The 26,023-nt window shown below is 57.0% G+C and overlaps 1 protein-coding gene across 4 annotated transcripts in view; it reads right to left on the reverse strand.

Moving 5' to 3' along the window:
• Window positions 1-8,181: 8,181 nt before the first annotated feature.
• Kbtbd12 (kelch repeat and BTB domain containing 12) overlaps window positions 8,182-26,023 on the reverse strand; it is a 28,776-nt gene continuing 10,934 nt past the window's right edge. For 3 of the 4 annotated variants that reach the window (XM_026410932.2, XM_077793458.1, XM_077793457.1), the window contains 4 exons: window positions 25,479-25,749; window positions 24,668-24,818; window positions 16,734-16,931; window positions 8,182-10,825 (listed from right to left, as the gene is read on the reverse strand). In XM_026410932.2, the coding sequence (XP_026266717.2) occupies window positions 10,635-10,825; window positions 16,734-16,931; window positions 24,668-24,818; window positions 25,479-25,749 (811 nt within the window). In that variant the 3' untranslated portion in view covers window positions 8,182-10,634. The remainder of the gene's footprint in view (window positions 10,826-16,733; window positions 16,932-24,667; window positions 24,819-25,478; window positions 25,750-26,023) is intronic. The other variant, XM_026410934.2, reaches the window with a different exon arrangement.

A 26,023-nucleotide genomic window follows, 5' to 3' on the forward strand; every position in this document is an offset into this window, starting at 1 on the left:
AAAATAAAAGATCCACTTACAACTAAAAGGGCAGGTGTGGCTTCAGGTCAAGCTGGATCCAGGACACGAGGACTGCAGTCACACTGTTTCTCTGCCTCTCTGAGCTCTGTTTTTGGATATAGGTTTCCTGCCTTAGGGTGACCCTCCCTGTACCTACCCTGTGGTCCTGGGCATTGAACCCAGGGTGCTTAACCACTGAGCCACGTCCCCAGCCATTTTTCCCAAGATTGACGTTTTAGTTTGAAGTGGAGACAATATCTTTATTTTACATTTATGTGGTGCTGAGGATCCAACTCAGTGCCTCAAGCAAGCTAGGCAAGACTCTATCACCGAGCCCCCAGCCATTTTTTAATATTTTATTTAGAGACAGGGTCTCACTGAGTTGCTCAGGGCCTCACTAAGTGGCTGAGGCTGGCCTCCAACTTGAGATCCTCCTGCCTCAGCCTCCTGAGCTGCTGGGATGACAGGCTTGAGCCACTGCTCCTGGTGTTGATTATCTTTTCAAATGCTTATATGACACCCATGTGCCCTTTTCAGTGTTCAGTGAAGGGTCTTGTCTCTCCAGCCCCACCCCCTGGAGTTTTTCATTTGCTATAAAATCAGTGATTGAGCCACAGCCCCACCCCAGTGATTTTATTTTTTAATTTAGCTAATACTATGCAGGTGATACATTTACAAGTTTTGAAAAGACTATGTATCTTAAACTGAAAAACAGAGACTCCTGTTCAGACCCCATTGCTCAAAGGAAATCATAATCAACTCACTTTTTTCTTGTCTGTGCCTCTGTGTGACATGCTTCTATCATACTGTTAGATTTTTAAAAATTTTAATGATTATTTTTGGTGCCAGGGATTGAACTCAAGGACTTTTAATCACTGATTCACGTCCCCAGCCTGTTTTTTTATTTTTAATCAGGGGTCTCACTAGGTTGCTGAGGCTGGCCTCCAGCTCACCATCCTCCTGCCTCAGCCTCCCAATCTGCTGGGATTATAGGCAAAAGTCTACCAAGATGCAAGCGAGGAGTCGGAGACCATTCTGATGGCCAGTTCTCCCTCCCAGTCTTCTCGCCTGCCTTTCTGGAGTCCCCAGTGGAGCTGGGTGGTGGGGTGCAGGGCTGCTTCCTAGCTGTTTGGGAGCTGAGTGGGGGAGGGGCTGGGCTTCCAGTTTTCCCTTCTGGACCCCCCCCCCCCAGACCACCCTGTCTTCTGCTGGGCCTGAGGGTCCCACTCAGGGTTCCCTGGTTCAGTTCTACAGATGTAAGACACAGGCCTCTCAGTTAAAGTGGGATTTCAGAGAAGGGACTCAGGATAAGTATATCCCACAGAACCTTTGGGATATACTTATACTAACATTTGGGATATACTCATACTAACATTTGGGATATACTTACACTAACATTTGGGATATACTTATACTAGCATTTGGGATATACTTGTACTGACATTTCAGATATACTTGTACTGACATTTGGGATATACTAGCATTTGGGGTATACTTATACTAGCATTTGGGATATACTTATACTAACATTTGGGATATACTAGTATTTGGGATATACTTGTACTGACATTTGGGATATACTCGTACTAACATTTGGGATATACTTATACTAAAAAAACACTACTTGATGCTTATCTGAAATTCAAACTCCCTGGTATTTCCTCTTTCCCTCCCTCTGTCCGTCTGATCCCCTTCCTCTGCTGACCTCACTTATGTTTTTAAGAGATCCCTGCGCCCCCACCCCTCTTTCCCTCTTTTGCTTCCACATTTGAGAGAAAACCTGCGGCCCGTGGCTCTCTGACTGAGACCCCTGTCACCATAACTTTCTCAAGTTCACGGACACAGTTTCCTCCTCCTCGTGGCTGAATGAGACTCCCTGGTGTGTGCACCACAGTGTGTTCATTCAGTCGTCCATTGAGGGTCACCTGCTGCCATTTTGATTTTAGATTCTATTTTGGTGGGGTCATTTGAAGGAACAGAAAGAATTTTTCAGGTAAATTTTTGCTAAAAGAGGCCCCCCCCAATGCAGGTCCTGAGTCAGAGCTGGGTGTTTTACAAGGTGAACACAACATGCAGCCACACAGAGATCAAGAGGAAGAGCATGGCCAGTCCCCAGAGTCACTAGCTAGTCTCTAAGGACAGCTACTACCTCCTTCTAGATTTTTTTTTCTCTTTTTTTTTGGGGGGGGTACCAGGGATTGAACTCAGGGGGCACTCGTTCACTGAGCTCCATCCCCAGCCCTTTTAAGACACAGGGTCTTGCTGAGTTGCTTAGGGCCTCACTGTTGGTGAGGCTGGCCTCCAACTAGCAATCCTCCTGCCTCAGCCTCCCAAGCTGCTGGGATGATGGGTGTGCACCACGGAGCCTGACTAGAAATCTTTTTACAAGGGTCAGATAGTAAGTATTTCAGGATCTGGGGGCCATGGGGTCTCGGCTGTGGCTACTCGGCTCTGCTTTTGCAGCACAAAACAGCCATAGATAGTAATAAATGGGGGAAGATGTCTTGTGTTCAAATAAAACTTTATTTACAAAGCAAGGCAGGGGCCGGATTTGGTCTACAAGGGAGCACTGGGCACTCCTCTGCACCTGGCCCTCAAACGCCTCTGGCTGTGTGTCACAGACCCTGAGTTGGCTGAGTGTGGATTTCAGATAAGGGACTCAGGATGAGTATATCCCACAGAATGTTTGGGATATACTGAGGCACATCACTTGTTGTCTCAAGTTCACATTTAGTTGGTGTTCTGAGCCCAGGGCTCCCTCCCTCCGCTTGGATTCCATTCGCAGCCCAGAAGCTCTGCCTGGACACAGTACCCTGACATTCGGCTTCTGTACCCAAGGTCCTCGCTTGTCCCCAGGGCAGATTCCGCTCTAGGAAAGGTGAGCCAGGAGGATGAGAGGCAGGACCCCAGCCCACACTCTGCCATAAGTCAGGGTGTCGCTGTTAGAGAAGTAGCTCGCTGTCCCAACCCTCAGTTGTGCCGTTGTGGCCCAGAGGTTTTGGCCAGGGGAGGGGCTAGGAATGTGTCCCCAGGTGACTGCTATAAACTAAGGCTTATCAAACTATAGGCTCTGGTGCACGAACTGCATTTTTAAAGAATGGTGGGCAAGACCCCAGCCCTTTTTTAATATTTTATTTAGAGACAGGGTCTCGCTGAGTTGCTTAGGGCCTCGCTGTTGCTGAGGCTGGCCTCCACCTTTCGATCCTCCTGCCTCAGCCTCCCTTTTGGTCACTGTGACAAAATACTTGACATAGATCAACTTAAAAGAAAAAAAGGTCATTTGGGCTCACAGAAGAGCTTCATGGTAAGTGTAAAAATACCAACTGCAAAAATCAGCATGATGCGCCAGGATGCGCTAAGGTCAATGCCTGCAGATTTTCTGGGAAAAGAATAGTACCATACTTGTAATCACAGACTTGGGAGGCTGAGGCAGGAGGATGACAGGGTGGAGGCCAGCCTCAGCAATTTAGCAAGACCCTCAGCAACTCAGGGAGACCCTGTCTAAATCAAAAATAAAAAGGGCTGGGGACAGGGCTCCGTGGTTAAGCATCCCTGGGTTCAATTTCCGGTCCTGGAGTGGTGGGGGGAACAAGTGAGCTTTGTGTGGGTTCCCACGCCGGCTTTAACACTATTGTACAATATGAAATATATTTTAATTTATCATTTTATTTAAAAAATTAAAATTGGTGCCTTATTTTTACGTAACAGCGCATTTCATGATGACATATAAAATATATTTTCAACATACAAGAAAGTCTAGAGAAGAGTGTGATAAATATGTGTGCGTCACGGAGGCAGAGCAGAGTTCTCTCAGGTCTGATTTGGAATCATGGAAGCCACAGGAACATTGGGAAGAAGCTGGCCCTGGGTGAGGTCCTGCTCCTCTTTACCCCCTGTCCCCCTCAAGGGGGTTTGAACTCAGGGACTCTTAACCCCTGAGCCCCGTCCCCAGCCCTTTTTTCTATTTTACTTAGAGACAGGGTCTCCCTGAGTTGCTCAGGGCCTCGATAAGTGGCTGAGGCTGGCCTCCACCTTGCGATCCTCCTGCCTCAGCCTCCCAAGCTGCTGGGATGACAGGCGTGTGCCCCTGCGCTTGTCTATAGACATTCTCTACGTATCTTGTGTCTAGATAATGTCTGAGGGGACTTTGTCGCTCATGGTGTCGTGTCTTTTGATCTCGGTGGCCCAAGCTGTATCCTGAGCGAGTTCTGCAGCTGCCCGATGGGCTCCCTGCCCTGGGCGCGGGTGGCATCCTGGTGTGTCGCCATGCTCCATCGCAGGTAGCGCCTGCCATGCTCCACTTGGCCACCAGGGGGCGGGGCTGCTCCATGACCCCCGCGGCCTGCTGGCTGTGTCACTCGGTGGGGACCGCGCGCTCTGCAGGAAGGCCATGCTGCGAGGAGCAGATGGGCAGGTGGCCCAGGGAGGGCCACCTGAGACGGAATTTTAGCCCCAGGAAAAACAGACTTGCAGGACAGTAGCTCGGGCACAATGAGACCCCCCTGTGGACAGGGAGGAGCCGCAATGAATGGGTGGCCCTTGCTCCCTGGGACTATACCCTGTGCCTGTGCACTGGGCCTGATGAGGTGCAGGGCAGGGACTGCAGTCTCAGGCGTCCAGTGGGGACAATAATTTCGTAGCTTCCGAAGGGCTGGACCCCACCCCCCATCTCAAGTTCAAGTTCAAATTCTGACGGTGGTTTTAGAGGGACCAGGGCCCTCCAGGCCCCGAGCCCTGTGTGATCACAGACTTGGGAGGCCAAGGCAGGAGGATCACAAGGTGGAGGCCAGCCTCAGCCACTTCTTAACAAGGCCCTAAGCCACTCAGGGAGACCCTGTCTCTAAACAAAGTAGAAAAAGGGCTGGGGACGGGGCTCAGGGGTTAAGTGACTTTTTTTTTTTTGGCAAGGGACAGGCGGAAACAGGATTTGGCAGGGAAGTGGAACTTCAGTCACATCTGACCATCAGCTCCCCTGACAGGAGCTGTGCACCAAGAACTGTCCCTCCAGTGTCCCCAGCTGAGCTGAAGTGGCTGGAGTCCCTCCCTGCTCTGTCCCCTGATGCAGCTGACCTGGAGAGGGGCAGATCAGAACCAAGACACCCTGGGCCAAGGTGCTGGCTGAGGGCTGGGGACAGGTGGCACCCCGCAGCTCGGGACCAGCAGTCCCACCTCCTGCTCACCACGGGGGACCCTGGGTTTAGCAGAGCCGTGTGTTTATGATGTTCATAATTTTTATTTTTTAATTTTGGTACCAGGGACTGAACCCAGGGGCACTTAACCACGGGTCCCTTTTTATTTATTTATTTATTTAACTTTGACACAGGGCCTCACTAAGTTGCTGAGACTGGCCTCCAACTTCCAATCCTCCTGCCTCAGCCTCCCGAGTCGCTGGGATCCTAGATATGCACCATGGCACCTGGCTACGGTTTGGATCTTAAATGTCCCCCCTCCACCCCAAAGTTCATGGCTTGGATGCCAGCCCACAGGGTGGCGGAAATGTTAGGAGGCGGATCCTAGAAGAAGTGAGGTCATTGGAGGCCTGGCTTTGAAAGGGACATTGGATTGGGTCTCTTTCTGCCTCTCTTGTCTTCCTGGGAGCCAGGAGGTCGGCAGGTTTGCTCCCTGACCTGATGGGGAACCCCAAAACACACAGACTCCCAGAGCATGGAGCCAACCAAACAAGGACTTCAATATCTGAAACTAGGAGCAAAAAATTGTTTTCTTCTTTATAAGTTGTTTATCTCGGGTATTTTGTCACAGTCACGACACGCTGCCTAGTACAGATAGAATATCACTGTTGCTCATTTATGGAAGAGACATGGCTCCCAGAGTAAGAGCAGGGCACAGGCTCCAGGGTCAGAGGTACAGGAAGACCTGGGCAGCCAGCGTAACAGCTGCGCCCCACTTCCTGGGTGCCCCTGGATGGCCTCCACTGCCCGGCTTGGGGCTATGGGTGTCTGAGAAGGGGCAGGACAGTTCCAGACCCTGGAAGCTTCCATTTGGGAACAGCCCTGGAGCTCTGGGGCCAGGTCTGGCTCCCTGAGGATCTACCCCTCATTCCTGCATAGAGGCCAAAGAAAGTTCTGGAAGTGGGTGTGACCTACAGGGGCCAGCTTACGGGAACCAGAGAGGGCTCTAGGCAGAGTTCACGCAAAGCTTGCTAGCCAGGTGCGGCGGCTACGGCTGTCATCCCAGAGGCTCTGGAGGCTGAGGCAGGAGGATCACAAGTTGGAGGCCAGCCTCAGCCACTCAGCGAGACTCTGTCTCTAAATAAAATATAAAAACGGCTGGGGACGGGGCTCAGGGGTGAAGTGCCCCTGGGTTCAATCCCTGGGACACACACACACACACAAAATCTAGGCAGAGAGCGAGGCTTTCTGGGAAAAGCCATTCCTGAGGCCCAGACGGATGGAGGTTTCCTGTCCCCACCCCTGACCAGGGGTGACAGGGACCTGACCTGGTCATGTCAGGTGTAGGCCCAGGAGAGCAGTAGCCCGAGGCCCCCCTGCCACACGGAGTTCCATCCGACTCTGATGGCTTGTCACACAGCAAATGATCAGAAGTCACTTGGTGGCCAATTAGTGACGGTCCTTCTTTTTCTTGGACCTTTGGCCTCCCCGGCCACAGGGGGTCTGTGAACAAGCAGCAGGAGCCGCTGTGATCAGAGCCCGGGGCCTCTCCCAGGCCTGTCGCAGCTGACCTCTGACCGCAGGGCGGCTCCTTGTTAGCTCAGGGAGCCCTGGTCGGCCTGGGCCCATCTGCCCGGGGAGTCCATTATGCTAAGAAACTTCCAGACCTCCGACCACCCCTTTCTTATGATCTATCTTAAACCATCTTTTTATTTTTGGACTGAACTCACAGGCAGTCAGCCCCAGAGTCCCCTCCCCAGCCCTATTCTGTATTTTATTTAGAGACAGGGTCTCCCTGAGCTGCTTAGGGCCTCACCATGGCTGAGGCTGGCCTCCACTTTGCAATCCTCCTGCCTCAGCCTCCCGAGTAACGGGGATGACAGGCGCGGGCCACAGTAAGCAGCTGCTTTCATGGATTTTTAGCTCCACTTTCTGGGCCATTTTCTTGCACAGTTGGTCCCCCCGGAGTGGCCTCCACCTCCCCAGAAAGTCTGAGCTGACCTTCTGGAATCTTCACCAGGGCTCATCTGAGGACTGTCAGCGAGAGTGCAGGGTGGGGAAACTCCCTGTTGTCGTGTCACCCTGTCTTATTGGCCACTGGCCGGGAAGAAATGGCACCCCAGGTGCTGGACACCCCTGACTAGCTCGTCACGAACACGTGTCCAGTGCAGTAGTTTGTAGAGATGTGCCAACTGGCCTCTGGCCCCGAGCTGGGCCTCACAGAGACGTCTCTGTTCCTAAGATGACAGAAGTGACCACGTGGGCTCCTGGTGACAGCAGCAGGGGAGGAAAGAGGGGCGAAGTGGCGCCCCGTCCTCAGGTGCTGGCCTTGAGGGGTCAACCTGCCCACGACAGGGAGAGGAAACCTCTTTATGTGACCTTGGAGCCCCCCCACGTGCTGGGTGTGATGTCCTGAAACTCCCTGAACTCGGGGCTCAGGGGAACCAGGGATGGCAGCAGAAGCTGTGCCCGCTGAGCCTGGCTGCAGCCAAGGGAAACTGTCCCCTGCTGCCTTGGGTGCCTGGCCCCATCTGTCCCTGCAACACCCCCTGCTGAGGGTAACTGGACCATGCTCTTACGCAGCAGGATCATCTGACTCTGGGTTTGACTTTATGGTGGTGTCATGATTTGGAGCTTAAGTGTCCCCAGAGGCCTGTGTGTTGAAGATTCTGTCACTGCCCTGTGGTGCCACTGGGAGGTAGTGAACCCTCAGGGGGCGGGACCCAGGGCGAGGTTAGGTTAGGTTATTGGGGAGGAGGTTAGGTTATTGGGGCGGGACCCGGGGCGAGGAGGTTAGGTTATTGGGGCGGGACCCGGGCGAGGAGGTTAGGTTATTGGGGCGGGACCCGGGCGAGGAGGTTAGGTTATTGGGGTGTGTCCTTTAAGGTGGAACTTAATTTACAGGAGGAGAGCCACACCCTCCCACCTACCGATCATAGTGCCTAGGCTCCAAGTCTGGGTTCAGACTTCTGCAGAGTCTGCTGCCCCCACCCCCCTCGGTCCTTCTTCAAATGAAACTCGGACCCCAGTGAAGCCCAAAGGCCCGTGTCCGTCTGTCACCAGCAGATTTATTGTGCATGTTTGCAGTTGAAGCATTTGCCTTCATTGAAGCCACCTGACCACGGTGGGTGGGCCCAGACCTGGTGGCAGTTGCAGGGCTTGGGTTCACCCCAGCATTCAGATGACGTCCCCACTGTGTGTCCCAGGACAAGGCCCAGCAAAGACCAGGAGTCTCAGAAGAGCCCTGCAGGGTCGGGACCACAGGAGGGCCCAGGCTGAGCCCTGACAATGCCAGGTGCAAGGGCGCGGGTTGCTTTTTAATGTTAGGATGGAAGTCAGACTAGAAGCAGGACAGGCTTCAGGGAAGCGCCAAGCAAGCAGGGATGAGGGGAGCCAGGAGGCCGGGGTCTTGTCAGGGCTTCCGTGGGACAAGGCCAGGAGATTCTGCCTCTGGCCAGTTCGGGCAGCTGCCCTTTGACCTCCAGGCGGGGGGCACTGACCCCGCTCTGTCTTCCCTCAGCACTTTCTGGAAAGTTCCATCGTGACGCTGCCCAGATGAGGCCTTGCTGGAGACAGCACCGCACCACCTCTCGCGGGTGGGGACCGTCTCACCTGTGCCACCCCCAGAAGTGCCCACTGACCATCACCCTGCCTTCTCCCACGGGAGGACCCTGCTCACCGGCCCCGGGGGCCAAGCACCGGGCCCTGGGGAGTCAAGGACCATCTCTAATGCGGGTCCCTTTCTGGAATCCTAAGAGATTCCCTGGCCCATGGGGTCCTGCTGTGTAACTTTGGGGAAATGCTCATTAAAATAATAACGCGCTGGGTGTGGGGGCACACACCTGTCACCCCAGCAGCTCAGGAGGCCGAGGCAGGAGGATCACAAGTTGGAGGCCAGCCTCAGCTACTTAGCTGAGGCTCTGAGCAACTCAGGGAGACCCTGTCTCTACATAAAATATAAAAAGGGGCTGGGGACAGGGCTCAGGGGTTAAGCACCCCTGGTTCAATCCTGGGATCAAAAATAAATAAATAAACAAATAAATAAATAATAATGACGACAACGATGGCGACACAGCGACACGCTGTTTGTTGCTCTGGCGCTTCTGGGAGCCCTGGTGCGGCCTCCGCCTCCTGCTCCAGGCCAGCTCTTGGGCACAGCTTAGGTCTTTCCCCTCCATCCTCCAGGGGGGAGGGGGATACCCAGGGAGCCCTGTCCACTGCAGGTGCTGAGCAGAGTAGTTGCACCAAGGATCCCCCAGCACGGCCTCCCGGACCCAGGACAAGGGGGAGGCTTCCAGAATGTTCTGGGGGGATAAGAGCAGGGGTTCCCAGACAGGGAACCTGGGGGCGTGGGGGCACTCGGAAGCTGATCCTCAGCCCAGACTGACCAAAGGAGCCGGCGGCCTCACAGTAGAAGAGGAAGTGGCAGCGTGTGACCCTCCAGTCGGGAGCAGAAGGGACGTTTCTTTTGGCGCCAGGGATTGAACCCAGGGACACTTCACCCCGGAGCCCGTCCAGCCCCTGTTTATATTTTATTTAGAGACAGGGTCTCGCTGAGTTGCTCAAGGGTTCACGAGTTGTTGAGGCTGGCCTCCACCTTGCGGTCCTCCTGCCTCAGCCTCCCCAGCTGCTGGGCTGACAGGCGTGGGCCACCGGCCTGGCTAGAATGAGCTCATTTCGAGTCACAGACCCACTCAGAGACCAAGCCCTGTGTCTTACAAGTGCTGTCCCTTTCTGGCTACCCAGAGATCCACCCAGGTGACAGGTAGGACAACACGCTGGGGACAACCCTGAAGAGACAGACCTGGCCCCTGCGTCCTAGGGTCTTCCTTGGGGACAGGCCACACTGAGCCTCCTGGGTCCCCCTTTTCCGGGGGCAGAAACAGATTCCCAACAGGCTCCTTTAGGGGCTGCCTCTCCTGCCAGGGCCAGCAGCTGCGGGGACCCAGGAGGATGGTCCCGACTGTCACAGCCCGCGCAGGAGACAGCCCAGGGAAGTCACCCACTGACCCAGGAGCCCTGGGCAGCGCCGGAAGGAGCCACAGAGGAAGAGCTACCCGGACGCATCTGCCCGGCTTCTGGAAACACGGACGGCAGCAACACGGATGGCCTTCCCGCGTCATTTAAAATGTCACCCCTAAAATACACTCGAAGGGTGACTCGCTGGGCTCCACTGTGGGCGGAAGGGGCGATTCCACGTCTCCACACTGGGGCCCGGGGGCGGCTGGCGGGCAGTCGTTCTTGCCAAGGCTGTTCCTGGCTGGGGTTGGTGGACTTCCCTGCCTCAGGGCCTTTGCACGGCCTTTCCCGTGACGTCACCGTGGGACCATTCCTCCTCCTCCTCCTCCCCGCCGTCTCTCTACCCGGCTCCCGGCGCCCAGCACACGCTGCTCTGCGCGCAACACACGACAACATGCCACCTTCAGCTGCCACCTGCCGGAGGGCGGAGTGATCTGCGGAGGCCCAGCGGAGGCCCAGTGGAGGCCCGGCGGAGGCCCGGCACCCTCACGGGCCTCGGTGCCCACCGTCTTCGTCCACCAGGTCCGAGGGGGGCGGGATGAGGTCCCGGGGGTTCATCCTGGCCACCAGGCACACGTCGTAGCTGTCGTGCATGAGGACGTTGACGGCCACCACGTTCCACTGGTTCTCCCAAGGGTCCAGCTCCAGGATCTCTTTGGAGATGACCTCGTGGCGATCTGAAAGCCGGCAGAACAGGGGGACAAGGTGACACGGGGACAAGGGGTCTAGATGTCATCGTCCCACGTTCAACGGATCTCCCCGCAAAGCAGGAAGCACCAGAAATTAACGCCGAGGAAAGATCCCTGAGGGGACAGTGTCCCTGGTGCCACAGAAGCTAAGGAAGGCCACGTTATGGCGCCCACCCAAAAGTTAACCAAACAGGGAAGAGGAACACTGTTTTTGGTCCCAGGGATGGAACCCAGGGGCGCTCAGCCACTGAGCCCCGTCCCCAGCCCTTTTTTCTATTTTATTTAGAGAAAGGGGCAGGACCTCGCTAAGTGGCTGAGGCTGGCCTCCAACTTGCCATCCTCCTGCCTCAGCCTCCACAATACCAGGTGTACACCACCGTGCCCGGCTGGTATCACAATTTAACAGCATCTACCTTGTCTTGAGGTGTCACAAGTCATTAAAGGATGCAGGAGGATGCGCTTAGGTTCTGGGCACATACTTAGCCATGGTACAGAAGGGAACTGAACACGTGACGTTTTAGGTCTCTATGGGGGTCCTGGACCTAAGCCCCCGAGGATACCCAGGGACAACTTTACTATGGAAATCCTAGTTCAGTGGGATGGAGAGATGTGCCAATTGGTTGTCACTGCGACAAAATACCTGAGATAAATAGCTTATGAAGACAAAAGGTTTCGGCTCACAGTGGCAGAGATTTCTGGCCATGGCTGGTGGGCCCTGAGGCTTTGGGCCTGGGGTGGCAGGTTCACCATGGTGGGAGCCAGCGGCAGAGACAGCAGGAGGTGCAGAGAGAAGGGGAATAGGGGTCCCAATGTCGCTGTCAGGGACACGCCCCCAATGACCTAACTGCCTCTCGCTAGGCCCCACCTCCTGAAGACGCCTCCATTTCCCAAGAGCGTCACAGAAGCCTTCAGCACAGGGGCCTCTGGGAGACAGTCCAGATCCAAAATGCAGCAAGGGGGTAACAGCAAGTGTGGGTCCACGTAGGTTGGGGACACACGGGTGACAGTTGGGCTTTGCTGGCCAGTGGGTTCAGGACTGCTCTGGGACTTGGGGCTGGTTTGTCTCTTCTCTCCCTGGCACCTCCGCAGTGTGCATCCAGGTCTGAGGACATCCACCATTTTTATCTGCTACCGCGAGACCTCCCACGTCACTCTTCCTAGTTTGCCAACTGAGATGACACTAGGTCCACATGACTGGTTTGAAACAGGAACATTCTGGGTGCAGTGGCGGGCACCCGCGGTCTGAGCTCCTGGGGAGGCTGAGGCAGGAGGATTGCTTGAGCCCAGGAGTCTGAGGCCCTTGGACAACATAGAGACCTGGTCTCAAAAACCCAAACCACAATAGTCCAACACGATGAGGGGAGTGAAGTCCCGTCTGCGGAGGTGACTCTATTCTTATGTCCACGGTGAGTAACTGGACACTCTGAAGTGCTTCCAAAGTCGTATCTCAGTTAGTTCTCTGAGCAGTCATCTGGGAGAGACTGATCATCTTCCCCATTTTGTTGCTCCAAGGAAGCTGATTAACTGGCCTGAGGATTCATGGCTGCTGAGGGACAGTGTCAGGGTCTGAATAAAACACGGAAAGGACGACGTTGAGGCCCTGGGGAGTGTGAATCTGGGGCGGGTGCCAGATGGTGGGCAGACTGGAACACCCACCTGCCAGAGACGGAGGCTGCGGTATTTCTGGGTGCTGTGGCCTGGTTTGGGGATCTATTTTACATCCTCCAGGAAAAAAGAGGTTGGAGGCCCAGAGAAGACAAGAATGGCCAGATCACAGAGATAGTCTTTATTAAAAAATATTTTCAAAAAATTTATTTTTTTTCAGTTGCAGTTGGTTGGACACGATACCGTTATTTTATTGATTTTTATGTGGGTCCAACCCAGGGCCTCACATGTGCTAGGCAAGCGCTCTACCGCGGAGCCACAACCCCAGCCCCTTCATGTGATTTATTTTTAAAAAATCCCAATATACACTAGCAGGGCTGAAACTGGAGAATTGGAAAGTCCTACAGACAGAGTCATTTGGGCCAAGCTGAAGTATTGGACATATTTGAGTTTCTTTTGTTGGATGGAGAATTCCTTTGGGGCTGTGTGGGGTGGTGCCTGCCTAGGCGCTCAGGAGGCTGAGGCAGGAGGATCGCAAGTTGGAGGCCAGCCTCAGCAATTTAGTGAGACCTTCAGAAACCGAGTGAGACCCTGTCTCAAAATTAAAGATAAAAAAGGCTGGGGATGGGGCTCAGTGGTTAAGCGCCCCCGGATTCAGTCCCTAGTCTGTGCCCTCCAGCCCCAAATAATTCCTTTCCTGGGAAATGGGTGCTGTGTGGATTTTCACTTTTAAACGTCTTCTTATGTATTTGAGGGCACCAATTCCCCCTCCCCATTTTTTATTGGTGCATTATAGCTGGACAAAATGATTCTCACACGCACACAAGGCACAACGTGACAATATAATGTGGCCAATGTCACTCTCCAGTGCCTCCCCTTCTCTCCCTCCCTCCCGCCTAGCTCTTGGCCTCTTCCCTCTTTCAGTCTCCCTTGGATTTTTATGAGATTCCCCAGCCCCACCTATCTTTCCTCTCTGGCCTCCACACCTGAGAGAGAACATCGGACCCTGGACCTTCTGAGTCTGGCTTATTCCACTTCACGTATGGTCTACAGTGCCACCTGTTCTTTTTCACGACTGAGTAATATTCCACGGCGTACATGTGCCACAGTCTCTGTATCCACCCACCCATCTGTTGATGGACACCGAGGCTGGCTCCACGGCTTGGCCACTGTGGACTGAGCTGCTGTGATCCGAGGTCCCTCATGTGGTTGAAATCTCTCCAGTCTGTCCCTTTAGGCTGGACGTGCATGTGGACCCAGGACCTGTTCACAGTGGGGTCCTGAGTTCCCCTGTGTCCCTCCCTGTGACCGTCAACCCCCTGTGGGGCCGAGTGTTCTATGCCTGCTGGGAAGGATTCATAAATTTTATTTGATTTTCATCATCCTAAATTAAAATATTTAAACAGAGACGGCTGCTGTGTTGCACAGCTCAGTTCTCAGATCTTTCTTTTTGGTCCCAGGGATGGAACCCAGGGACACTTACCCCTGAGCCCTGTCCCCAGCCCTTTTTGTTTTTTATTGAGAGACAGGGTCTCGCTGAGTTGCTTGCTGAGATGCTGAGGCTGGCCTCCACCTTGCGATCCTCCTGCCTCAGCCTCCGGAGCCGGTGGGGTGACAGGCCTGGGCCACTGCGCCCGGCTCTCCATCTCTCTGTTTTCATTATTTTATCCGTTTGGTCCTTTGGTTTCTGAGCGTCTCAAAGTCCACGTGTCTTTGTGGATGTACATTTGTCCCAGGGTCGTGCTTGCTGGATCAGGGCTCTCGGCAGCGATGACCGAGAGCCCATGTCACTGGTTGTGGTAAAACGGAGGCCAGGTGCAGGGGGCAGAGTGCCATTGTGTCCCTCCATATTGCCAGCTGCTGTGGCCGCTGGACGCGGCTGTTGTCCCCCCTGAGTCCCCAGAGTGAGAGGCTGGCCTCTAACTCGCCATCCTCCTGCCTTGGCCTCCTGAGTGGCTGGGATGACAGGCGTGGGCCACCGAGCTGAGCCAAGTTTCCTTCTAGAACCACGAAGGCCCATTACCATGTTCCTTGGAAACCTCGCATTCACCTGGAGTGAAGCTACCGCATCGATGTGCAGTGACCAGGCACCCAGGGCACCTCCTAACTGTGTGACCGGGGCAGTTAGAGCTCTGCATGAGTTTGACCCAGGGACCTGGGTTCTCAGGAGGGACAGACGTGTGACACGCTCACCGACAACAGCTCAGGGGCTCCAGGCGTCCTCTGGGGTCCCTGTTGCTCTTACCCTTGGGGACCCACAAGCAAGGAACAGAGCTGGCCTTGGGGTGACTGCTCACGTGAGGCTCAGGTTCTCCACGTGTCACCACAGTGACAAGGGCAGGCCGCAGCCTGGACCCCCCTCGCTGGCTCTTCCCCCTCGCTCAGTGTCCCCCACACCCTCACACGTGACCTTGGGAGCCCTGGGCTGCTGCCTGGAGAGCGCGGTTCTGGAACAGTCCCCCGGGAAGACGGCCCCGTGTATCGGGGGTCAAGGAACCACTGGGGGTGAGTGATGAGGCTCAGGGCCAGGCTGGGGCACGGGGGAGGCCCTGGGCTGGCTCCTCAGCGTCACGTAGAACAGAAACCACTGAAGGCCACGTGTCCGCCTTCCACTAAAATAGAGAGATGACTAAAAAATAACCAGGTGTCACAGAGCTCCCCCGGTGGCACGGGGACGGCCGCCTGGGGATGGAGCCAGGGTGTTCAGGCTGCTGGGCCACCTGGGGGACAAGCTGGTGAGCCTCGTGTTGGTGTGTCACTGAGCGCAGTGGCCCAGGACAGTGCCACCCACGAACGACGTTCCTGGACCCTGGGGACCGCTTTCCCCTGATGGGCTCTTTGGTGAGGCGCCGACTCGCTGTTTTGGTCCTAGGAATTGAACCCACTGAGCCCCGTCCCCAGCCCTTTTTCTATTTTATTTAGAGACAGGGCCTCGCTCAGTGGCTGAGGCTGGCCTCCACCTTGCGATCCTCCTGCCCCAGCCTCCTGAGCCTCTGGGAGGACAGGCGTGGGCCGCCGTGCCCAGTGAGTGGTGTGTTTCTTCTGTTCCTTTCTGTGTCACTGTGGATGGTTGGTAAGTCTCCCAGACTCCATCCTGTTTGCAGCGAGTGGGTAAGAGGATAACTAATACATGGTGGAGCGAGGCGCCTCCCCCAGGAGAACGTGGCTTGTCCTCAGGTGAGGATGCTTCCTGGTCTTGCTGGTGCTGAAGGAGCCACTGTGCTAGCGAAAGGGACAATGTCCCTGATTCGAGTTGACAGAAGCAGCTCCTGAGTGTCACAATGAGCCTGACCATCAGCCGATGCCTTGGCGGTGGGGGAGGCCGCTGGTCTATTGAAGGCTGTGAAACAGCAGCAAGTGGCGGAGGCTGGCCTCCACCTTGGGATCCTCCTGCCCATTTTGCTGGCTGTCACGTGGCCCGTTGCAGGGGGGGGACGTGGACGTCCTGTGACCACCCTCTTGAGCACACAACATCATGATAAAAGGGTGTCTAGCACCTTTCTCTGGCCGTGCACTCAGTCGGTTAAAGATTTCCCATTTCCCACCAGGTTCGGGGCTTATTCAGGACCAACATGGCTGCGGCATTATGGGCTGGCACAGAGGAGAAGCGGGCTCTGGGGTCGGTTATCCTGGGCTGTGGACTCCGCCTCAGTGTGGGGGGAAGGCCAGTCGAGGCCCAACAGAACAGCCTCCCGCCCCTCCACACCGATGACCTCCGTCCTTCCACACAGCCTGACCGCTCTCCTGGATTCTCAGCTTCTTTTTGGTCAAGAGAAAGTGGGGCGGTTGGGGAGGGACAGGAATCGAGGTGACCAGAGCGGAGGGAGAGGCCCGCCGAGTGGGCCGGGCAGCAGGGCGCCCTCCCTGGACAGCTCAGATCCTTGTATCCCGGCAGGGCTTGTGGCTGTTAGGCCCGTCATCCCAGGGACTCGGGAGGCTGAGGCAGGAGGATTGTGAGTCGGAGGCCAGCCTCTTCAACTTAGTGAGGCCCTCATCACGTGAGCGAGACCCTTCCTATGATCTCTCCCCCCTTCAGGTTCAGTGCTGCCCTTCGGGGTCTGTGTGGGTGGTGTCTGCCGTGTGCCGGCCACAGGATAAGCCAGGACCCACTGAGGGTGGCCCGCACCTGGGGGTGTGGATACCCCGTTGGGTAAACGTGGCGCCTGAGCACACAGGTCTAGGAACTCGCTCAAGGTCACCGAGCTCCAGAAGCCGGACTCTTGCCAGTGTGGCCCTGCTCTTGGGGCCGTCACCTGGCCACTGAGGGTCAGAACCAGCCCCGGGGCGGTACCTGCTCCGTGGAATCCCCCGCAGACGTAGAGCTTGCCGTCCACGGCGCCTGCGCTGCTGGCGTTGGTTCGGAGGGAGAGCAGGGGACTGGGCATGGGCGGGCCCTCCCTCCAGAAGTCCCCGTCGGGGTTGTAGATCTCCACCACGTCCAGGCACTTCCGCACCTGGCCCTGGTCTCGACCCACACAGCCGATTCCCCCTGCAAGAGAGGGACCCAGGAAACGGCCGGTCAGGTCTGTCCCCCAGGCTCCAGGACGGTGGCGTGTCCCTTTCCCGCCTGGTGCTGCTTCTAAGATCATGTCACAGCAACAGTGATGACTGCTACGTGCCCATGGCCAAATTCAATGTCACTTGTATTCTTTTTGGTCCCAGGGATTGAACCCTGGGGTGCCCAACCTCTGAGCCCCGTCCCCAGCCCCTTTTCCCATTTTCTTTAGAGACAGGGTCTCGCTGAGTGGCTCAGGGCCTGGCTAAGTGGCTGAGGCTGGCCTCCACCTTGCGATCCTCCTGCCTCAGCCTCCTGAGCTGCTGGGATGACAGGTGTGTCCCTCGGTGGCTCTGCTGCCCAGGACTCAGCGAGTCCATGGAGCTGGAGGTGAAGGCTGGTCTCCCCACCACCGGGGCTGAGCCTGGGCACCAGAGATGAGTCCTTTTCCCCTTTGCTGACCGTCTGGCCTGTGTCCCATCCCAGTGGGGACCCAGGAACGGAGGCTCTGAGCCCAGAAGGCTGCTGGCTGCAGGGCGTGACCTGACCAGATGAATAGTGCAGCCCAGGGACCACACGGAGTCTGAGCGGCTGAGTCCAAGGAGGGCCACACTGGCCTCAGCTGACCACACAGCTGTCCCCAGGCCCACTTTTGGGGTGGTACCAAGAAGGTCCTCAACCTGATCAAAAGCAGAACCTCCTCCCGTGGGGCAAGAGGCCTAGGGAAAGGCTTCAGCCACAGCCAGGCACCCCCAGGTCACTGTGCCATCCCGTAAGGGCCACGCTCTGCACTGGTTTGCATCGTGACCTCAGGGACCAGCAAGGTCAAGGGTGAGCCACAGGGGGGTCAGGTGGAGGCCCACAGAGCACCCACATCCTCCATGTAACTCAGAACCTTCACAGCAGAGCCCCTGAGAACAGCTGTCCCCACCAGACACAGAGAACATGGGGTGTGATCCTGTCCTGTGGATTTTGGGGAATAACCAATGACGTCACTGTTGTTGCCCTGTTACCAAAAGTTATGTATCTGGGTGCCATGGCCCACACCTGTGATCCCAGCTGATGGGGAGGCTGAGGCAGGAGGATCGCCAGTTGGAGGCCAGCCTCAGCCAAAGTAAGGCCCTGAGCCACTCAGGGAGACCCTGTCTCTAGATAAAAATAGAAAAAGGGCTGAGGACGGGGCTCAGGGGTCGAGGGCCCCTGGGTTCAATGCCTGGCACCAAAAAAAGTGTATCAATGACGACGTTCGTCCCTTGGTCCACAATCTGACCCTGGATCTGTGCCTTCTCGCTGGTTGACAGACAGTTCACGGGCTCCGCCTGAGGGGTGCTGTGTGTGGGCTTCCTGGGTGTCCCCTCTTTGTTCCTGGCCACAAAGGCGGGACCCACTCCCTGTGTCCCCCTGGGTGTGATGTCACCATCAAGGACACTAGGGCAGCAGACGTGCCGAGCAAGCACTGAAGGTGACTCTGGATGAGATGAATGATCAGACAGAGGCTGAGAGCCGTCCTGGGGGGATGGGGGCATCTGTGGGACGTCAGTGGGACCTCGACACCCCCGAATTTCTAGTCCACGTGCCCAGAACCTGTGAGCCGGACTTTTAATTCCAAAACAGGTGGAGGGACAGACAGAGTCCTTCCAAGTCACCTCCCAACACGTCCCAGATACAGAGCAGAACCCTGGGTCGCCATCACTGTGCGTTTTTGCAGGGGACAGAGAGCAGGACGGGAGGGGACACTCCCCCCTGCCCACCTTCCTGGAGACGGAGGCTCCTCCTGCGCTGGCCTGGGGTGAGGTGGCTGGGGACACAGGACCCGTGACACAGAGGTGCTGGCCCTGTGTGCCACCCTGCAGGTGGCCTCAAGGGGGCAGGCGCATTCTGCTCTCCGGGGCCTGATCCAAAGTGGAGGAAGATCTTCTGATGTCACCAGGTCCCCAGCTGCCTGCGGGGCCAGCCTGGGGGTGCCTGTGTGTCCCGTGCCCTGGTGACACCACGTGGGCTGCTGGGAAGACGGAGCCGCTCCATATTCTTGGCTTGTCACTTGCTGGCTGGACAGGGGTGGTCGACGTGGTTCCTGTGTCATGTCCTGCTGTGGCTGTCCCCAGAGTCCACGTGGGAGGTGACACAGGAAGGTCCAGAGGAGGAGTGAGGGGTGTGAGGCCTGAACCCCGGCAGGGAATGGCTCCCTGGGGGTCCCTGGTGGCCCCTGGTGGGGTGTGGGGAGGAGGTGGCCCTGGGGCCGTGGCTTGGGGTCTCTCTTTGTCCCTGGAGAGTGGAGTCCCTGCTCCCTGGTCCCCATGGGAGCTGCTCCCTCCCCACACTCTTCCTCCATGATGTCCTGCCTCCCCTCGGCCAGGAGTGGGGCCGCTGTCTGTGGACTGGGACCTGGGACACCCTGGGCCCCATGTCCACCGTCCCCCTCTGCAGTGGTGCTGCAGGGTCCCTGAGTCACAGCAGCAAAGTAGATCCCAGCAGCTGGGGAGGCTGAGGCAGGAGGATCACAAGGTGGAGGCCAGCCTCAGCCACTCAGCAAGACCCTGTCTCTAAATAAAATCAAAAAAGGGCTGGGGACGGGGCTCAGGTTAAGCGCCTCTGGGTTCAACTTCCGGTGTCCCCCAGATTGATGGCTCACTGATGGTCAACCTGCTGCCACAGGTTTCTTTTGAAGCTGCATCAGGCAAATGGCAGGCAGAGAGCTCACGAGTATCGCAGCCTGCTCTGGCCTCAGGTGGAGGGAGACGTCACTGACGTGGCTGCAGGTCACTCCCTTGGGCACACACACTTGAGGGGCGCAGCAGAGGTCAGGTGGACGTGGAGAAAGACAAAAGGACTTTGCAGCCTGCAGGCTTTGGGGGCGCAGCCAGAGCAAACAGGCTTCTTTCTCAGACTCGTATTGTCAAGTGGAGTCTGTGTCCTGCTAACAGAATGCGGGTGACAACTGGTCTCACTGTCACACGAGTCGTCCCGTCTCTGACGTTCCCCACCCTCACCCGGAGCCTGAGGCCTTAGGAGACACGACCCGCTTCTCTCTCTGGGGTTCTGACCACTGAGCCGCACCCCGTCCTTAGTTCTTTGAGCCACGGCCTCTAAGTGGCTGAGGCTGCTGTGAACTTGGGATCCTCCTGCCTCGGCCTCCTGAGCCCCTAGAATCACACCCTCGCACCGGCCCGGCCGTGTCACCCTGCTCTCCTTACTGCTCACTGACGGCTGGTGACTGTCCCCACTTCCCGTTGGCTTCTCCCAGGCACTGCTTAGCGGTGGACTTCAGTTGGGAAACGGGCCCCACTGACCTTGACCTGATAAAAGGCCACGAGAAGCAGTCCTCGCCCTGGGAGGGGTCACAGCTTCCTGGGGTGTGACGGGGGCCGTCCCCCTGGGCCCCAGGACAGCCACCTGCAGCAGCCAGGAGCTGCACAGACCACGACCAGGAGCCGGGCAGGTGTCCCCTCAGCCCAGGGTCAGGCCGGTCCAGGACTCTCCACCCGTCTGGGGACGTGGTGCCCACAGGGTGGTCTTCACGCCACCCCCGACCCCCTGCCTCTCGGACCTTCCCTGTTGGGTCCCTGTTCATTTCTATTTTTTCTTGAAGAACATTCTTGAAGCTTCTCGGGTGGGGACCTGCTGTGGGGACGTCCCTGGGTGGTGACGCTCTGGTTTGTCTGAGACGTCTCTGTTGCTCTTGCAGGACCATCTCACAGGCTGTGTCCCTGTCACCGTGGCACACGGAGCGGACGGCCCTGCTGTCCCTGTGTCCCTCACTCTGTGGCGGGCGAGGCCACCTGTCAGCCTGCCGCTCCTTTTCCTCCAGCTGCGTTAAGGCCCTGTTCCCCTGGGGTCCCTCAGTCCCTCCCTCAGGTCCCTGTGCCCAGGGCTCTCGGTGGCCGGCTGCGTTGGCACCAGGCTCTGCCTGTCTTCCCCTAGTTCCAGGAAACCCTCAGACGCTGTCCCTGGCCCTGCCCGTCCACCGTGGCCGTGACACAACCCAAGAGGCTCGGGGCTTCAGGAAGAGGAGGAGGCGTCCTCCGGGGGCCCGTGGTGGGTGACATCACAGGTGACAGGGCACAGGAGGGGACACACGGAAGAGGGACAGAGGGCAGGGTGGGCCGCACTGGGCTCCTTCCTCTTCCTGTCCTGGCCAGGGCTGCTGTCCCAGGGCCACTCCAGGCCCTTCCTGTGGGGGGCACGGCCTCTCTTCAGGGCCACAGGCTTTCAACACGGGGCCTCCTGCCTCGGCCTCCGCGTCCCTAGGAGGACAGCCAGAGCCCCCGTGACCCGATGACCTTCCCCTGTGCCACCTCTGAAGGCCCGGCCACCTCCTGATACTGTCACCTCGGGATCAAGCCTCCAGCACCTGAGCCCCTGGGGGACAAAGTCCCCAAGCAGAGCAGCCTCTTCCCTCTCGGGGACTTGACTGAACGTCACTCGTCTTCTCCTCTGTCCCCTACGTCCCCAACTTCTGTTCCATTCAGAGCGAGGGGTGGTGGGGAGGGGAGGTGGTGAGTGTGTGATCTGTCCCTCTGTGTCGTACTCTGGACAGTTTCCTCAAGACTCTCCTCATTTGCTGGTTCTCTCTCACCCACTGGGTTTTGTCACTAGGACCCTTCACACTGGGTCCAGCTCGTCCCAAACACTTTCTTTAGTCCCAGGGACTGAACCCAGGACCCTTCACCCCTGAGCCCTGTCCCCAGCCCCTTTTCTATTTTATTTAGAGACAGGGTCTCGCTGAGGGGCTGAGGCTGGCCTCCACCTTGCGATCCTCCTGCCTCAGCCTCCAGAGCTGCTGGGGTGACAGGCTGCGCCACTCCACCCAGTGTCCCCAATACTAGTGACTGCTCTGTGTGGTTTTCTGTTTCTTCGTGACACTTGGCTCGTCCTTGATTTCTTTAAAAGGAACACGGTTACTTGACACCACTCGTCGGATGGCTCCCACACGCGTGGCCTCCTGGTTGTGTTTCTATCAGACGTTGCTCCAAGGCTCTTGCTGAAGGTGCTTGTTCCTTTAGCTGCGGGATGTCTTCTGTTCCTTGGGAAGCTACCTGCGGGGACTTTTTGAGGTCTGGGACAGACACCCGGCTCCTCAGGTGTGGGAGGCGGAGTCGAGCCCCACTTGTGCCCGTGTGGACGCTCACCACTCTTCAGGGGCGTGCGAGTCTCGCACCCCAGTGATCCTGTGTCACGTCAAGTTCCCCTGCTGCTCCAGACACGGGGGACATCGGCCAAGGTGGCTTCTCACACACCCTCACACAGGGACGCGGCTCTTCAGAGTGGACCCCAGGGACCCCAGCCAGGTGTCCCACCTGCAGAAGTCCTGGTGCCCAGGGAGACACCGCAGTTCAGACTTGCAGGGTTTTGTTGTTGTTCTGTTGTTCACGTTTATTTTCAGTTCCAGTTGGACACAATGCCTTTATTTTTTTAATTTAGTTTCCTCTGGTGCTGAGGGCCTGACCCAAGGCCTCCCACGTGCTAGACTCTGCCACTAGGCTCTGCACTGAGCCCAGCCCAGCCCAGCCCTAGACTTGAGGTGTGACAAACGCTCTGGTGTCTTGCCGTCCCTCACTGAGAGAGCATTTTTATTAATTAATTAATTTTGGGGGGCACCAAGGATGGAGCCCAGGATGCTTAACCATGGAACCCCGACCTTTTTATATTCTATTTAGAGACAGGGTCTCACTGAGTTGCTCAGGGCCTCGCTAAGTGGCTGAGGCTGGCCTCCGACTTGCAATCCTCCTGCCTCAGCCTCCCGAGCTGCTGGGACGACAGGCGTGGGCCACCCCACCCGACTTCTGATTGATTTCTAGATCTGAAACGGTTCTTTTTGACAATGTGTCTCCTTCCAAATCCTCTTCAGGGGAGAGAGTGGTGGCATTTTTACTTTGTCTCTTGGTCTCGCTTATCTTTTTTGCTAGCTAAATGCTCACTGGCACCATAGATTTCAGAAGCTTAAAAAGTGCTTCATGGAACATTGTTAGATATTTTCCGACCGAGGCTCCGCCTGGATACCCACCAGCCACACAGAGGACAGTGAATACTTGGTCCATTTTTATGACCATGAAAGGAAACTGTTTATGCAAAGAATTCCACAAAGTGCCCACGGCATAAAGTCGCCCACGGCAGCAGCTATGAGGCTGCGTGCTTGCGCTGCAGGGACTGTTCATCCGTTACTGACCTCAATAACTCCCAGGCAGACGTTCCAGTTTGGGGTGGGGAGAGTATTAGCGATTGAACTTGGGGGCCCTTGACCCCTGAGCCCCGTCCCCAGCCCCATTCTGTATTTTATTTAGAGACAGGGTCTCCCTGAGCTGCTCAGGGCCTTGCTGTTGCTGAGGCTGGCCTCCAACTTAGGATCCTCCTGCCTCAGCCTCCAGAGCTGCTGGGATGACAGGTGTGTGTCACCGCACCTGGCTGAGTTTCTTGATTCCTTACTCACAGCCTGTCACCAGGCTCCCCGTACCCACACTAACTAGTGCTCTCGACCCTGGGTCCCTGAGGCCTCATCTGCTTCCTCTGCTCTTGCTTCTATTGGAATCAGCTCTGAGCCACTGCCGTCCAGGACTCGGGGTCGGCTGCTCCCGGCCCTGAGCTAGGTCCCGGTCTCCTCTGGGCCTGGGACGTGGCACATGGTCCTGACACTGCACAGGACGTCTGTCCAGAGGAAAAGCTTCACTCGACTGAGCCCTGTCACTGAGGCCGTCACCAGTCACACTGCACCGCGTCTTGTCCTTAAGTAACACCCTCGTTAACACTCGGGCACGAGTCCTGCTTCCCCTCAGGACCCGCAGACAAGGGACGACGTCCCCCCTGAGCTCAGGACGTGTCACTTCTGCTCACAGGGGTGCTGTTCCCATCCCGCCACTCCTGTCTCCTCCTCGTCACCGCTGCGACCCGTCCCTTCCACCAGGCGTGTGCCCGCTGTCCCTCACTGCAGATGGGACCAAGGAACCAAGGGCACAGTCCCCCTGCGCCAGGGCAGCCGGCGTCCTTCCTGTCTCCCACACGCAGGGAGGACGGAGGGGACGGGGTGACCGTAGGGAGCAGCAAGGCGCTCAGGGCGCACAACCCAACCAACGAGGGGGCAGGAGGGAAGCACGGGCCTCAGGAGAACGTGCTGGAACTGGGCTCACCCCATCCGTGGCCCTCGGGTCTGAGACGCGCTGATGTGTGCGAGACCTCGCGTGTTCAGGACGTGAGAGAGAAGGCCGGCCTGCAGGGGCCCACCTGCAATCCAGCAGCTCGGGAGGCTGAGGCAGGAGGATCGCAAGGTGGAGGCCAACCTCAGCCACTCAGTGAAGCTGTCTCTCTTGTTTGTTTTTCTTTTACTTTTTTGAGTTGTCAATGGACCTTGATCTTATTTATTTATATGAGGTGCTGAGGGCTGAACCCAGTGCTTCACACCTGCCAGGCAAGGGCTCCACCACTGAGCCCCAGCTCCGGCCACGAGACCCCGTGTCTTCATAAAAAAATATACCAAGGGGCTGGGGAGACGGCTCAGTGGTGTAGCGCCCCCGGGTTCAACCCCGTGGCCCCCAGAATATATGACTCAGAGGAAGTCATTGGGTGACATCTCTATGAATCTGGTGGATCGGCTGAGATGGCGGCCACTTGGTCTCCCTGAGGTGAAGTCTGGCGACTCAGACACATTTGGAAGGGGACAGAGAAGGGAGAATAGTTCACGTTGACTGAGCCAAGTGCCAGGAGAATAAAGAGGGCCGCACTGTGGGCGGGGAGCTTACCCAGCACATAGATCTCCCCGTGGAGGACGGCCGTGCTGAAGCGGTACTTGGCGTACTGCATGGGCGCCCGCTCCCGCCATCGATCCTGGCCCGGGTCGTACTGCAGGAGCCTGTGGCTCAACCGATCAGGCTCCTCGTCGGGGCGATCCATCTGCGGGAAACAGAGGCCAGAGAGCAAGACCGGTCAGCGGTCTCCACCAGGAACAGCAGCCGGGGGACAGAGCATCTGTGGCCCTCACAGAGCCTGGGCCTTGGGGTGGCAGGACAGCGTCAGTGTCACGGGAACCCCCCTTCTGTGGTCTCGGGGCTGGATCCAAAACAAGCAAACTGTGTTTCCTTTTTATATAGATATTCTATGTTTTGGGGACTGGGAATGAAGCCAGGGGCCCTCCACCCCTGAGCCCCATCCTGGGCCTATTTGGATTCTATTTAGAGACAGAATGTCACTGAGTGGCTCAGGGCCTCACTAAAGTGGCTGAGGCTGGCCTCCACCTTGCGATCCTCCTGCCTCAGCCTCCTGAGCCCCTGGGACTCCAGTCCTGCACCCCTGCATCCGGCTTAGGTGTGTGACTCTTAGCGTCCAGTGACTACGGCCTCTTCAACAGAGGAGCCAGGCCAGTTAGTTATCCAACACATTTCCTATATGACTCCCATGTGCACCTAGGAACCCCTGACCAGGGACAGCCCGCAGCAGGTCCAGCCCCAGGAGTGGGAAGCCACACGCCGTGTAGGTGACATGGCAGGATGCTCGCTGCTGTCACGGGGAGCTGGGGAGGACTGATGAATAACAACCACCAAAGAAGGTTCTCACCTGCGGGGTCCAGCCCCCGATCACATAGAGCTGCTCCCCCACGGTCACCACGGCGTGGCAGGCCAGCTGCAGCGGGAGGGGGGACACTCTCTTCCAGGTGTCGCGCTCCACGGAGTACCTGTCCACACAGTTGGTGACGAGGTACTGGTTTTTGACTTTCATCTGGCCTCCGACCACATAGAGGTCCTTGTGGACGCTGCCCAGAGCATACAGCTCCCGGAACTCGGTGGAGGCCAGCTTCTCCCAACACGGGCTGCCTCCGTCACGGTACCTGGAAATCCACAGAAAGGAGCCCAGGATCAGCGTCCACCCGAAAACAGAAGGGAACACACTCAAGTCTGTTTTCCAACTGAGCACAGGGAGGTCTGGCTCTCCTAACTGCAGGGGAAAGAAGATCAGCACGAGACAGCTATGTACGCACCAGCTCTGGAGGCTGAGGCAGGAGGATCGCAAGGTGGAGGCCAGCCTCAGCCACTTAGGCCCTGAGCAGCTCAGGGAGACCCTGTCTCTCAATAAAATATCAAAAAGGGCTGGGGACGGGGCTC

This window comes from Urocitellus parryii, chromosome 16 (genome assembly GCF_045843805.1).
Source record: "Urocitellus parryii isolate mUroPar1 chromosome 16, mUroPar1.hap1, whole genome shotgun sequence".
Lineage (NCBI taxonomy): Eukaryota > Metazoa > Chordata > Mammalia > Rodentia > Sciuridae > Urocitellus > Urocitellus parryii.